This window comes from Megascapheus bottae, chromosome 2 (assembly GCF_031878675.1).
Source record: "Megascapheus bottae isolate mThoBot1 chromosome 2, mThoBot2.hap1, whole genome shotgun sequence".
Classification (NCBI taxonomy): domain Eukaryota; kingdom Metazoa; phylum Chordata; class Mammalia; order Rodentia; family Geomyidae; genus Megascapheus; species Megascapheus bottae.
In genome coordinates, this window is record NC_143510.1 from 89,777,330 (window position 1) to 89,789,283 (window position 11,954).

The 11,954-nt window shown below is 58.0% G+C and overlaps 1 protein-coding gene across 1 annotated transcript; it reads right to left on the reverse strand.

Annotated features, from left to right (window-relative positions):
- Positions 1-2,700: 2,700 nt before the first annotated feature.
- On the reverse strand, positions 2,701-11,665 carry Sox10 (SRY-box transcription factor 10). The gene is made up of 4 exons (XM_090358036.1): positions 11,451-11,665; positions 10,581-11,098; positions 6,618-6,886; positions 2,701-4,445 (listed from the first exon to the last, which is right to left on the reverse strand). Exons 2-4 carry the CDS (start codon positions 11,018-11,020, stop codon positions 3,742-3,744), a joined length of 1,413 nt encoding a protein of 470 aa, XP_090214162.1. The 5' UTR covers positions 11,021-11,098; positions 11,451-11,665; the 3' UTR covers positions 2,701-3,741.
- Between the last annotated feature and the right edge of the window lie 289 nt (positions 11,666-11,954).

Below are 11,954 nucleotides of genomic sequence, written 5' to 3' on the forward strand. Positions count from 1 at the left end.
CTTCCCAAGCAGAGCTGCTGGGCAAGTCAGCAGCTGGAGCAAGGACCAAGCACCTGCCCACTGGACCACCTTTGTCCCCACCCTGTCCTCCTCAGCCCCCTTCCATACACTGCCCTCCACAGCCCACCTGCACCCCTGTGTCCCACCCCCTTTCCTATAAAATGTCCTTTCCCTGCTGTGAGTGCTGAGAATCTCTGGTCTAGACAGGGCTGGGTGCCCTTTCCCTTGCCTCAGGTCCTATGAGCCTCTTCTTGCTCTCTCCAACTCCTAGGGAGGGCTAGTTACATCCGCTTCTCCCTCTTTCTGGATGGGAAGAAAGTGGGTAAGGACACCAACCGAGACAGGAAGGAAGACTGGCTTCCCTAGTATTTCAGCTGCACTCCATTCCATTGCCAACCCCTTTCTAGGAGGAGGGTCCAGGATACTGGACAGAGAGGGGAACATGAGCGGCCACCAGAGTGGGAGGGGTGTTTGCTGCTCTGGAGAAGGGTTAATTCAGGGAGCCGTGGACTTAGCACCCCTGCCACCCTCCTCTAGCCTGTGGAATCCTTTAATCAAGTTGGGTGCTGAAATTTCAGCTCTGAAATGCCGCCTTTGTGCCGGCATCCAGGCAGCAGCTCCAGAGTGCGGGGGTCACTTTCTCGGCCCCATTTCTCTAAATGGCCTCTTTGTTCCCTGCTGGGCTGCTCAGTATCAGATGTGATTAAGGGGAGTTGGGAGGGAAGTGGAGAGGGTTTAACCCTTAGGGGATAAGGGTAAGGACATGGGAGAAAAGGGTGTCTGCTCTCACCTCCTTGGCATTCTCTTTTGGGGACCCTCTTGTTATTCAGCCATCAGGCCTGGGCCATACTCGCCTTAAGTGTAGTCAGTCACCTCTTTGTTCTAGGGTAAGGTCGACGTACAGTTTCATCAATTGTTCCAGAAACACCTGCCTCCTTTTTTGACGACGAAGTTGCTACAGCAGCCAAACCCATCCAGAACTAGTGGTCTAAGGGAAGCCTACAGCCTTGGTCTTCTGACTTCCTGGGTTTTGTGCTCCCTTGAGATCTCTCCTCCTACCCCATGGGGACTTCCTAGCCCATCTCATGAGGTCCAAGGTCCTGGCAGTGGCTTCAGCTTCTTCAGCCTCGTTCACAGCCCCCCACAGCATGCCGGAGCAATACCCCAGTGGAAAATGGACAAGTGTCTGGCCCCTCAGGAAGGGAAGGGGGAGTTGTGATGAACACTGACAGCTCCAGAACTGTGCCAGCACTGAGAGTGGAGACCCAGTGGTGGCACGGGGTTTCTAAGAGTTAATGCCAAATCACTTTTCTGTGCTTTCTGGTCTGGTAGGTCTAGGGAATGCCAGAGGCCTGTGAGCCTTGAGTTTCACAAGGCCTTGGGCAGCATCTACATGGCTGTGACAGGTGGAGTGTGTAATTGTGGGGATGAGATGATTTAAAACCAATTAGACACTTTGCCTGCATTTAGGGATGAGGAGCGGAGAGGTCCTTGGTGTGCAAGGGGCCCTGCCCCTCTTCTTTTTGGCTTTTGTTGATGTTTTAAGTGAGAAGATTCCAGTTTTCAGATTCATAAAGCTCTCAAAGGAGAGCTAGGTTCCAAGAATCACAGGTGGGCAATGAAATCTGCTAATCTCATATCAATCTATAAAACACTAGAACTATCTGAGCACCCCGTCTAGGTCGGCTGACTTGGCAGAGATACCATTTGATAGTGTGGGGGTTTCAATCACCAAGCTTCAGGGAGTCAGCAGCTTGGGGAGAGGTCCTGAAGAGCTTGGGGCACAGCTTCTGGGTGGACAGCCTCTGGCTGGCCACACCGGGAAGACTGGGTCAGTTCCTGGTGCCAACCCTCCCCAGGGTCCTGACCAGATAGGGGCCAGGGTTCCCACGTGGAAGGGAAGTTTCCTTTGCAGCAGCAGGAGCAGATTAACCGCTCTAGATTTGTAAGGAAATGAAGTCCACAAACCTGGGCAGGTGGGGGAGGTGGTGGTGAGCTGGCTTCGTTGAGATGCTGCATGCCAGCATTTCAGCCTCAGCCCCCTAAGCTCCAGTTTCCCCATCAGAATACCTGGGGTAATGACAGCCCCGCAGGATAGAACATCTGGAGGAACCTGACCAGGCTGCACACGGTAAGTTGCTGGCTCTCCCAGTGGACTAAGAGGCTCAAGAGACTTCTGTCTCTCGGACAGTGTGGTTGTGAAGTGAGGGGGCTTCAGTCCCCACTGAGGACAGAGTTCCTAGGAGAGTATTGACGGTCCATACTTTCTGGCAGCCTGGGCCCAGGCCGCTGCTGTGAAGGTGACATTTACTGACTGGGCTGTGCTGGACATGGCAGCTAGAGGGTTGTGGCAAAAAGAAGGCCTTTCCATACATTCTACGGGACCAGCCTGACTGCCTGTTAGACTCAAACCTATTTGCTCGCTCCCTTTCAAATGCCTGTTCTTTGAATATTTTGGTAAATTCTCTGCTGGGTGAGCAGAGAGGCTGTAGTGAGTGCCAGCTGGGCCGGATAGAGCCCAGACACTCTTACCTAAACCTCTGGGCTTTAGTCCCCTGCACAGCCGCCCCTCCCCCAGACAAGCAGTCTTAACACTGCACCACACCAGTTTCTTAGGGAAGACTACCCTTTGTGCCCTTTGAAGAAACACAGGGACAGGGACAAGAGACCAATAGACATTCCAGGTCAGCCCACCACACAGATAACCGGAACCTTTATTACTCGAAATGCTTAATGCAGAGTTAATAGGGACTGGATAGTAGCTAGGAGAGAAGGCAGCGAGGGGACTACGGAGATAAATAAAGGGGGGCGGCAATGTGTTACACGTGGACTCTGGGGGTAGCCGGGGAGAACAGGAGAATAGGGCACCAGAGCTACGCACTTTATTCAGATACCACTGAGAGGTAAAGGGAAAGAGGCAGGGCGGAATGTACATAGCAGGACTTTCCTGTCTAGCCTGCTGCCGGCATGGATGTGTTTCCACCTGGAGCCAAGGGCTTGGGTCTGCGCGGCACTGACTCTTAGCGTCCAGGGAGGTGGGCTGACAGGGGCCAGTGAGGGAAAGGGGAGCTGGCTAGGAGCCCGGGAGGAAGGCTCTGAATTGTCTCTGAACCCTGTTGCTGCAGTCCCTGCCTCCTCCCGCCTGGTGTGGGTCTCAAGGTCTGGGAGGTCATGGTGGAAGACGATTAGGAGCGCCCTGTTTGACAAAGGATGGCACTGGTGCCATAGAGGCCTGTGTCCTGGGGCCTCTGTGTCCATTCCTCCCTGCATTCAGCAAGGGTCAGGCACTGAAGGGACAAAAGCCCCCACTGAGCTCCCCTACTTGCCACAAGGCTGTTCGGAGTTGTCCTCAGCCTCTGAGTGACAGGACAGGGCCGGCTCCAAGCTCTGATTCGGGTCCCTTGGCTCTCAAGTCTGGTGTCACGAGGACCTCTTTCCTTGAGAGGAAGGGGGCCTGTGATGCCCATGCAACCCTGGAGACTTGTGTAAGTGGTCCTTCTCGGGTCCTGGGTAGAGGGTTCTTTTGGGGGGGGGTCCCTTTCCTCTGCCTAGCTGTCAGCCAGACTGGGATGAGGCCATGGGTCATCAGGGCAGGGGCCAGCAGAGAGGAGTCCCTCCGCTGTCAGCTCTGCAGCCTCCCCCACCGCCGCCACCAGGTCTGGGATGGGTTAGGAGCAGGGCATCTGGGCTACGGGGAGGGACCGCTAAGGCTGGGAGGGGGCTGGTCGTGACAGGGCCCCTTTAAGGCCGGGACAGTGTCGTGTATACTGGCTGCTCCCAGTGTGTGGGGCTGTGGGACTGGGGCCCTGAGGGGCTGGGGTCAGAGATGGCCGTGTACAGGGGCCGCTGAGAAGGCCCCATGTAGGAGAAGGCCGAGTAGAGGCCAGAGGCCTGGCCTGAATGGCCATAATAGGGTCCTGAGGGTTGATGGTCAGAGTAATCAAACTGGGGGCGGGAGATGGAGGGGAAGGCAGAGCCATAGTGGGGCAGGCTGAGGGAGGTGTAGGCGATCTGTGAGGTGGACGGCTGGTCGGTGTAGTGCGGGGGCCCCTGGGGGCCAGTGGTCTCTGTCTTCACCTGGGCTTTGGCATCCACACCAGGGGGCGAGACCGTGGGCAGAGCCACACCTGGTGGCTTGGAGATCCAGGCAGAGTGTCCACTGGCCACGGCCAGGGCGCTGCCCAACCCATAGCCAGCTGCCGAGTAGCTACCCACATGGCTTGGGTGCCCATTGGGTGGCAGGTATTGGTCCAACTCAGCCACATCAAAGGTCTCCATGTTGGACATTACCTCGTGGCTGATCTCACCGATGTCCACATTGCCGAAGTCGATGTGAGGCTTCCCGCCCTCCCCCAGGGAGCGCCCATCCCGCTTGGGGTCTGCCTTCCCGGGCTGCAGCTCTGTCTTTGGGGTGGTTGGAGGGGTGGGCGGGCCATGGCTCTGGCCTGGATGGAAAAGAGACAACAAGGTGGGAGCAGGTCAGAGGCAGCTGGGCCTAGGTGGAGCCCTGTGTTAGGTATTTTGTTGCCATGCTGGCATTTGTTTTTCTACTGGTCTCAGGCTGACGCCCTCTTCCTCCTCACCTGCCCCCTCCCCATACCGAGAGACCTGCTTCAGTGTGGAAAGTCTCTCTTGCTGCAAGTTTTTCACGTGGCTGCAGTTGGTTCTCCTGCTGCACACTCCTCCTTGGTGGTCCACCTCATATGGTCTAGCAATGGTTGCCTGGGCTCTGCCTGCTCTCCAAGGCACCCTAGGCCTCTGTTGGCTTTTCTACCACTGGAACTCATACACCCTCTCCACTTGGGACCTCCTGCCTCTTTTTTTTTTTTGCCAGTGCTCAGGGCCTGAGCACTGTCCTTGAACTTTCTCAAGGCTGGCACTGGACCACTTGAGCCTCAGCACCACTTCTGGCTTTTTTCTATGTATATGGAACTGAGGAATTGAACCCAGATCTTCGTGCATACTAAGCAAGCACTCTACCACTAGGCCAAACTCCCGGCCCCCTGCCTGTCTTTTTGTAATTGCCTCATACCTGCGTCTGCTCCCTGCCTGGGTTCCCAAATGGTGCTATGCCCTGTCCCTCAACCCCCCCAATTCTTCCTACCCTGCCTGCAGTACATTCCCATTGACCATGAGACACCCTAGGTGGTGCCACTTTCCTTCCTTGCTCAGGAGAGCCCTGAGAACACTGGGCTCTGTTCCCTTTCTTAGCCACCCAGCTACCCTGCAACACTCAGGGCCAATGTGCCAGGATTCAAATAAGAGTAAAACCAGGCCCTGTGTCTCAGAGCTACTAGTCTGGGAGAGATCAGAGACCCCCACCTGCCTTGCCTGGGAGGGCTTAATGGATGATAGGACATGTAAGCGACTGAGGAACAAGAAGAAAGCAGCCTCTGGCCGTGGTGGTTTGGGGAGGTCTCCTTAGGAGTGAAGACTGGCTTTGAAGGCTAACAAGGAGTTCATGGCGGCAATTGTGTTCTATGTGAGTGTACGTGTATCTTGTGTTTTGTATGTGCTTTGTGATGTGTGTTGTATGATTATGTGTCCCTGGCATGGTCCAGGCATCCCATCAGAGAGACTGGAAGCCTGTGGAGGATAGGCAGTGTCAAGTTTTGTACTGGGCCAAGGGCTTTGGGACTTCAGGAGTCCTGCCTCAGTTTGAATCCTGGCTCTGTCACTTAATGTGTGACTGTGGGCAAATCCCTAGTCTTCTCTTAAGCAGCTTCCTTCTGAGTAGAAGAGACAAGACCAGGTGGCTCAGACACAGCCTCCTTCTGGAAGCTTCCTTGACTCGGGTGTTTGGCATTTCTGGAGCCCTGACTGGGTGAGTGGCTTCTCCCTAGAGACTGCACCCATGAAACTCAGCGGGGCTTCTTGTTCTTATGTATGATTTGCTTTGCTTTCCTAAAGGGTGGGCTTCTGAGGTCAGGGACTGCAGCCTTATGTTTGCCTTCCTGTGTCCCCTCTAGTGCACACCTCTAGTGGACACCAGGTTGGTAAAAGCTGCTCACTGGAGACTTGCCATTTGCTAGACCCCATGTGGCACTTCTGTACATGGGGAACATCCAGGCAGCCAAGCAGAGGCCCCAGAGCCAACTGATGGGCTCAGACTCAGCCACGTGGCAAGTTCCTCTTGCGTTTCCTCATCCATAAGGAGACAGTAACCTGCCTCCGCCGTTGGCCGCGCCACTCCACTGTTTAGGGCTGACTGGACGATTGAAGGCGGTAATACATACAGGCATTTGGCTCAGTGCCCAGCACACAGTAGGTGCTCAGATCATATTGTCATTCATGAGAACGAAACAGAAATGGCCACGTGTGACCCCTGATGGCCCCAGCTCAACCTCACAGCGTCCCGTCAGCAGGAGGTGGGAAGAGGCACTGCCTCCCTCCCCTCTGATCTACTCCTCAGGCTCCCTTTCCTTGTAACTCTGCTAGCCATTTCTCACTCCAGGAAGCCGAAACTTTGTGAGCTGGCCTCTGTCTGCTCCAGGGGAGCACCTGGATCTCCCACTGAGCTGTCTCTGGGCTGCTGCACCCCAGTCCTTCCCCACACCCAGTGCTGTTGGGAAGCAGCAGGGACGCAGGCCACCAGCGTCCCCTAGCCCAGGACTCACCTGAAGTGTGCTCTGGGTTCCCATCTGACATGGGGGAGCCCTCTTCCGGGTGCCGGTGGTCCAGATGGGCACTCTTGTAGTGGGCTTGGATGGCAGCAGCCCCCCCCTGCTCAGCTTCCCCACCCGGGCACTCAGCCTCCCCCTGGGCCGCCTTGCCGTTCTTCCGCCGCCGGGGCTGGTATTTGTAGTCGGGATGGTCTTTCTTGTGCTGCATCCGGAGCCGCTCGGCTTCCTCGATGAAGGGCCGCTTGTCACTCTCATTCAGCAGCCTGGGGTGGGGGAACATCAGAGACGCGTGAGGGCCAAAGCACCCAGGCTGGCATCCCTCTGAGTGTTGGCCCTAGAAGGCCCGTGGAAGGATGGGAAGTCCACAGGCAGGGTCCAGGTAGAGCCAGGAAGGTGCCAGGCCAAGCATCAGTGGCCTTGATTTCTGCCTCTAACACTCAGAGGCTGGAGAGTACAGGAAATCGGTCCCTGAGCACTGGAGTAGAGGTAGGGACATGGATTGTACCAGGGGAATGCTTAAGCCCTAGGACAGAAGACAACAAAACGGTCTCCAAGTAGAACTGATTTCATGGTTGGAAGTGAGCTTCCTGGGGCTGGGGGTATGTAAAGAGCCCAGTGTCCGCCACTGACTAGCCAGGTATGAGACCTTGAGGAAGCTACTTCTCTGGATCTGAGGTTTTAAAGACATGAGATCAACTGTGCCAGGGGTGAGGGAGCCCCAGAATAATGGATGTAGAATGTCCTTTGCTCAAGCCTCAGAAACGGATGTGGTTCTGATGCTGTGGACAGGGGCTTGGACAGAAGGGCCTGGATGCTCCTTCACTCTGGAATGCTGACTTGTCAGTTCCAGGGCGATGGGACTGAGGGGGCCGGGTGTGAGTCCCCTTCATTCTGGGAGGACTGTGTGGTGAAGGAAGATCCCGAGTACCTACAGGTAGCAAAGGATGCACAGGACAGTCCCATGACCAAGGGTGGAGGGAGGAAACCCTGGCACAGGGCCCCACCCACCCGACACCAGCCTCAGGCCAGGTCTGGCTGCCCCAGGTTGAGGTAGGCAGAATGGGCGGAGGGGAAAGCACACATGGTAGACTCCCAGACCTTGGGACGTGAAGGCTGCTAGTCTTTGTGCGAGCAGCCTGGCCCTGACTGGGGGGCCTCTTTGCTCCAGTGGCCCTACCTTGCATGCCCAGGTGGCAGAAGGCTGAGGTGGGAGTGGGTGGTCATGCCAGGCATTCCTCTACAGCTTAGCCTCCCAGCGAGCCCCTGCCTGCCCAGCATTCTCCAAGGGACCCTGCAGTTGAGCAAGGCACCACCAGGGTCAGTGCCTCGCCAGCTGCAAGCCCCAGCTTAGAGGCTTCTGAGTGGCTAGTCATCAAACTCTTACTCTAATCGTAGCCTGTGTTCTCTGCCCAGCTGGCAATCGGTATTCAGCAAGAAAACGGCAGGGGTATGGAGGGGTTGTGGCTATGCAGGCCAAAAGAGAGAGGACTCCAAAACCTGATCCCATTGTGAGCTCTGAAGCCAGTCCTCACAGTACCACATACCCCCCAGACAAACCCAAGCCAGGCTGGTGGCTTGTGCCTGTCCTCCTCGCTGCTCAGGAGGCTGAGGTCTGAGGATCGTGGCTGGAAGCCAACCCAGGCAGGAAAATCCATGAGACTCTCTTCTCCAATTAACCACCAAAAAGCCAGAAGTGGTTCAAGTGGTCAAGAGCTAGCCTTGTGCAAAAAAGCTCAGGGATAGCACCCAGGCCCTGAGTTCAAGCCCCTCAACCCACAATAACAACAAGAACCTGGTCCAGAGTCTCTCCTCACCCCAGCCCACCCCACCCCACCCCAAGAACCCAGGCCCCCAGCTAAACTTGACTGCAACGTTGCACTCACTGTCCTAACCCAATGGAACCCTTTCCTCTCACAGTTTGGAAAAGGCCAAGAAGGAAAGGGGGCTTCCAGTGGGTGGGGCCCACCTGGCCTGGCCCGTGGGACTGGGGGTGGGAGAACCTCCAGCCTGAGACACAGATTCCCAGGTGGGTCAGCCACCACAGAGCATCTCACCCTCTTCCTCAGCTGACATCTGAGGTTCATACCCAAGTGGACTTCACGAGCCCACGGAGGACCTGACTGCAGACCTGCCGTGGCACCCTCTGCTCTTGCCTTTGGCTTTCTGTTCTTTTGTCCCCCAGTCATCCCCTTTCCGGAGGAGCTAGCAGAGGATTGAAATAGCCTTGGACCCTGGCCATCTTCCTGTCGTTTCCCACCCCTCAGGCTGGGTCCTCTGCTAATAGAGCCTGCTTTCCCATGTGCCCTGCCTAGGTACCAACTGAGGACTGGCCAGGAGTAAGTCCTTCTGAAGGGACAGGGACAATGGAGGGGGAGTCTACCCTTGTTTATCTCTCATCGGTCAGCTCACTCATGGACCTTATTTATTTTTTAGTCTGACAGCTGAAAAGGCACTGGTCTGACTGAGCCCTGCTGGGACCTGGACAGACCCTGGTTAAAGGAGCTAGCTGCCAGTCCTGCTCTGGGGCACCTCAGTGCCATAGCAGCATGGCAGGGGTGCAGATCTCAGTCTCTTGGGAACCCTCCTGGTCCTTTCACTACTTTAAGCCCTTGGTCTTCAAGTCGGGCCAGCAAGGACAGGGTATATATGTGTGTGGAGTGGGTAGAAACCAATTCCTCCAACAGACTGTGGACTTCCCAAAGCCCAGAAGCGCCACTTCTCTCTTCTCTGCCTGCCCTCACCATTTCTAGACCCTTGTCTGGCCGACCACCATCACCAGGGAGGGACAGTGTGGAGATGACCTCTGACAGCAAACTGGGAGACTGGGTTTGGCCTTGGCTCTGGCACCAACTGCTGGTGACCTTTGCAGAGCCTTTCTGGCCAGTAGTGGAGATCAGGTGACCTCTGTAGGCTGGCATCTGCTAGAGTTCTTGTCCTCTCTGGGAGCTGCTCTAGGACTCCTGGGTTTGGGTCCTCCTCATTCACCAAGGGCCAGGTGATCCCCAGGAGCAAGGGCTGGAGGCTTCCTTCTTAGGGGATTGTTACCCCAAAGGTTTCAGCTGGTCTCAGCCTGGGACTCTGTGGGGAAAGGCAGCTTGGAAAGGCAGCTTCTTCCTGGACAGATTGCTCAGCTACAACTGGGTTTGAGGGGGAAGACATTGCTTCATGTTGGGTGGAGCCCCAGGAGAGAAGATGGCGCTAACTTTGGAGAAAGATTGTGGGACAGGGTGGGTGGGGAGCTAGGAATAGGGAAACTCTTAGCCCAGAAAGGGCGGGGGGCAGAGAGGCCTGGGGAGACAGCTGGTCAGGGACCCTGGAGTGGCAGGAAGTGTTATTTCACACACACACACACACACCCCTTCCACACACACTTTCTAAGTCTGGATTTTCCATCTGGCTGCCTCCGTTTCTCAATGTCTCTGGCCAAGGCCTTAAGTTTTTTTCCTACCCTCCTGAGCACTGGAACTGGTGGTGGCACCCTGGTTCTTGTGTGTGAATGTGGCTCATCTTCCCCGCCACCACCTCCTGTGGCCTGTGGCCCTTGAGGCCAGCGATGCACAGGATTCCCACCACCAGGGGGCGCTTTCTGCCCCCCCCTTCCCTGCCCCCCCACAGCCAGGGTGGGGAGGTCAGGCCTTACACCACCATAGGAATTCAGAGTTCCAGGGCAAACAGCAAGCCCGACCCCAGGAGGCCCCCCCTGGTGGCAGAAGGGCATGCCAAGAAGTGCCTTCCCCTGGAGGGGGACCCCAGGCGGTCCTGCTTTGGGGAGGGGCAGGCTACCCTTCTTTGAGGCCCCAGCCTGTGCTTTGGGGGGCCCCACACTGCCCTGTCTTGAAGGCTTAGGCTGTCCTACTTTGGCGGTCCCCAGCCTAGCCTGCTTGGGAGACCCCAGGGCCTTCTGCACAGGGGCCCCCCAGCCCGAGCCGCCCGCCGGCCCGCACGCGCCCCGCTCACCTCCAGAGCTTGCCCAGCGTCTTGCTGAGCTCGGCGTTGTGCAGGTGCGGGTACTGGTCGGCCAGCTTCCTGCGCGCCGCCTGCGCCCACACCATGAAGGCGTTCATGGGCCGCTTCACGTGCGGCTTGCTCTTGCTGGCGCCGTTGACGCGCACGGGCATGGGCACCAGCGTCCAGTCGTAGCCGCTGAGCACCTGGCTGACCGCCTCGCGGATGCACACGGGGAACTTGTCGTCGTCCGCCTCGCCGCCGTCCTGCTGCTCCTTCTTCACCTTGCCCAGCTCCCCCGGGCCCGGACTGGCCCGCAGGCCCGAGCCGCCGCCGCCGCCGCCGCCGCCGTCGGGGCCCAGCGAGGGCGCACTGCCCGGGGACAGGCAGCGCGGCTCCTCCGAGCCCACGGGGCTCAGCTCCACCTCCGACAGGTCCTGCTCCTCCGCCATCTCGCCCCCGACCGCCGCCGCCTCGGCCGCCACCCCCGGGCCAGCCGCGGGGGTCCTCGCAAAGAGCCCAACGCCCACCTGGACGGGAAGGAGGGCGCCACGGAGCCCGGTGAGGGCGGGCGGCGGAGCGGGGCACGTGCCCGACCCGAGGTGGGCGCATCCCACCCCTGGCCCTCCCGTCGCGGGCTGGGGTGGGTTGTGTGTATTTTAAAGCCTCCCTTTGGGTGGAGGTGTGTGGATGGAAAGGAAGAAAAACGGACCCTTTATGCTGCTCTAAACCCGGCCCCTGGAATTTCCCACCTTGACTCTCACCTCGCCTCCTTCCCCTGCGCCGCCCGGCCGGCCGGGAGTCTGGAGAGGCTGAGTGGGGGCGCTCGGCGGGGTGTCATCCCCCCCTTCCCCGCCTGGTCAGCTAGGGGAGCACACTCACCTCCTCAGGCCTCTCCTCCAGCCTAGGGCTCGTCCTGAGGAAGTGGAAAACCGAGTCCCAAGGTGTGCGGTCCAGCTCGGGGGCTGCGAGGAGACGGCTGGGCTGGGAGGGAGGGGCCGAGGGGGCCCTGAACCTCAGGCCACTGCCCTGGCTTCCGTGGGACAGAGCCTCAATCTTCACCACCAACCACCCTGGCCCGACAGTCTGAGACTGACTGAGCTCCTGAGCGGCTGCAGAGGGCTGGGGAAGGAAGGGGGAGGGGAGGGGAGAGGAGGGAGGGAAGGGCAGAAGGTGGAGCCTCCAGCGCTGCCTTCATCCCCAGCACCCTGGGCTCCTCCACCCCACCCAGGCCCCCCACCCCTGATCCCCACTGTCTCTCCAGTCCCTTCCCCTTGAACTTGTGTCCCCCAGATGGGTGTCGAGTTGGGGTGGTTAGGTCCCGGAAGGGAGAGATGCAGACAGCAGTGAGCTCGAGGATGAGACCCATCTGGGACCTAGATCTCT

Bases quoted from the DNA above. Each gene is read 5' to 3' on its own strand.
- Sox10 (XM_090358036.1), bottom strand. From the start codon at position 11,020: ATGGCGGAGGAGCAGGACCTGTCGGAGGTGGAGCTGAGCCCCGTGGGC. The intron at 6,887-10,580 runs GTGAGCGGGGCG...CCCCCACCCCAG, and splicing joins ACGCTGGGCAAGCTCTGGAG to GCTGCTGAATGAGAGTGACA. The intron at 4,446-6,617 runs GTGAGTCCTGGG...TTTTCCATCCAG, and splicing joins GAACCCAGAGCACACTTCAG to GCCAGAGCCATGGCCCGCCC.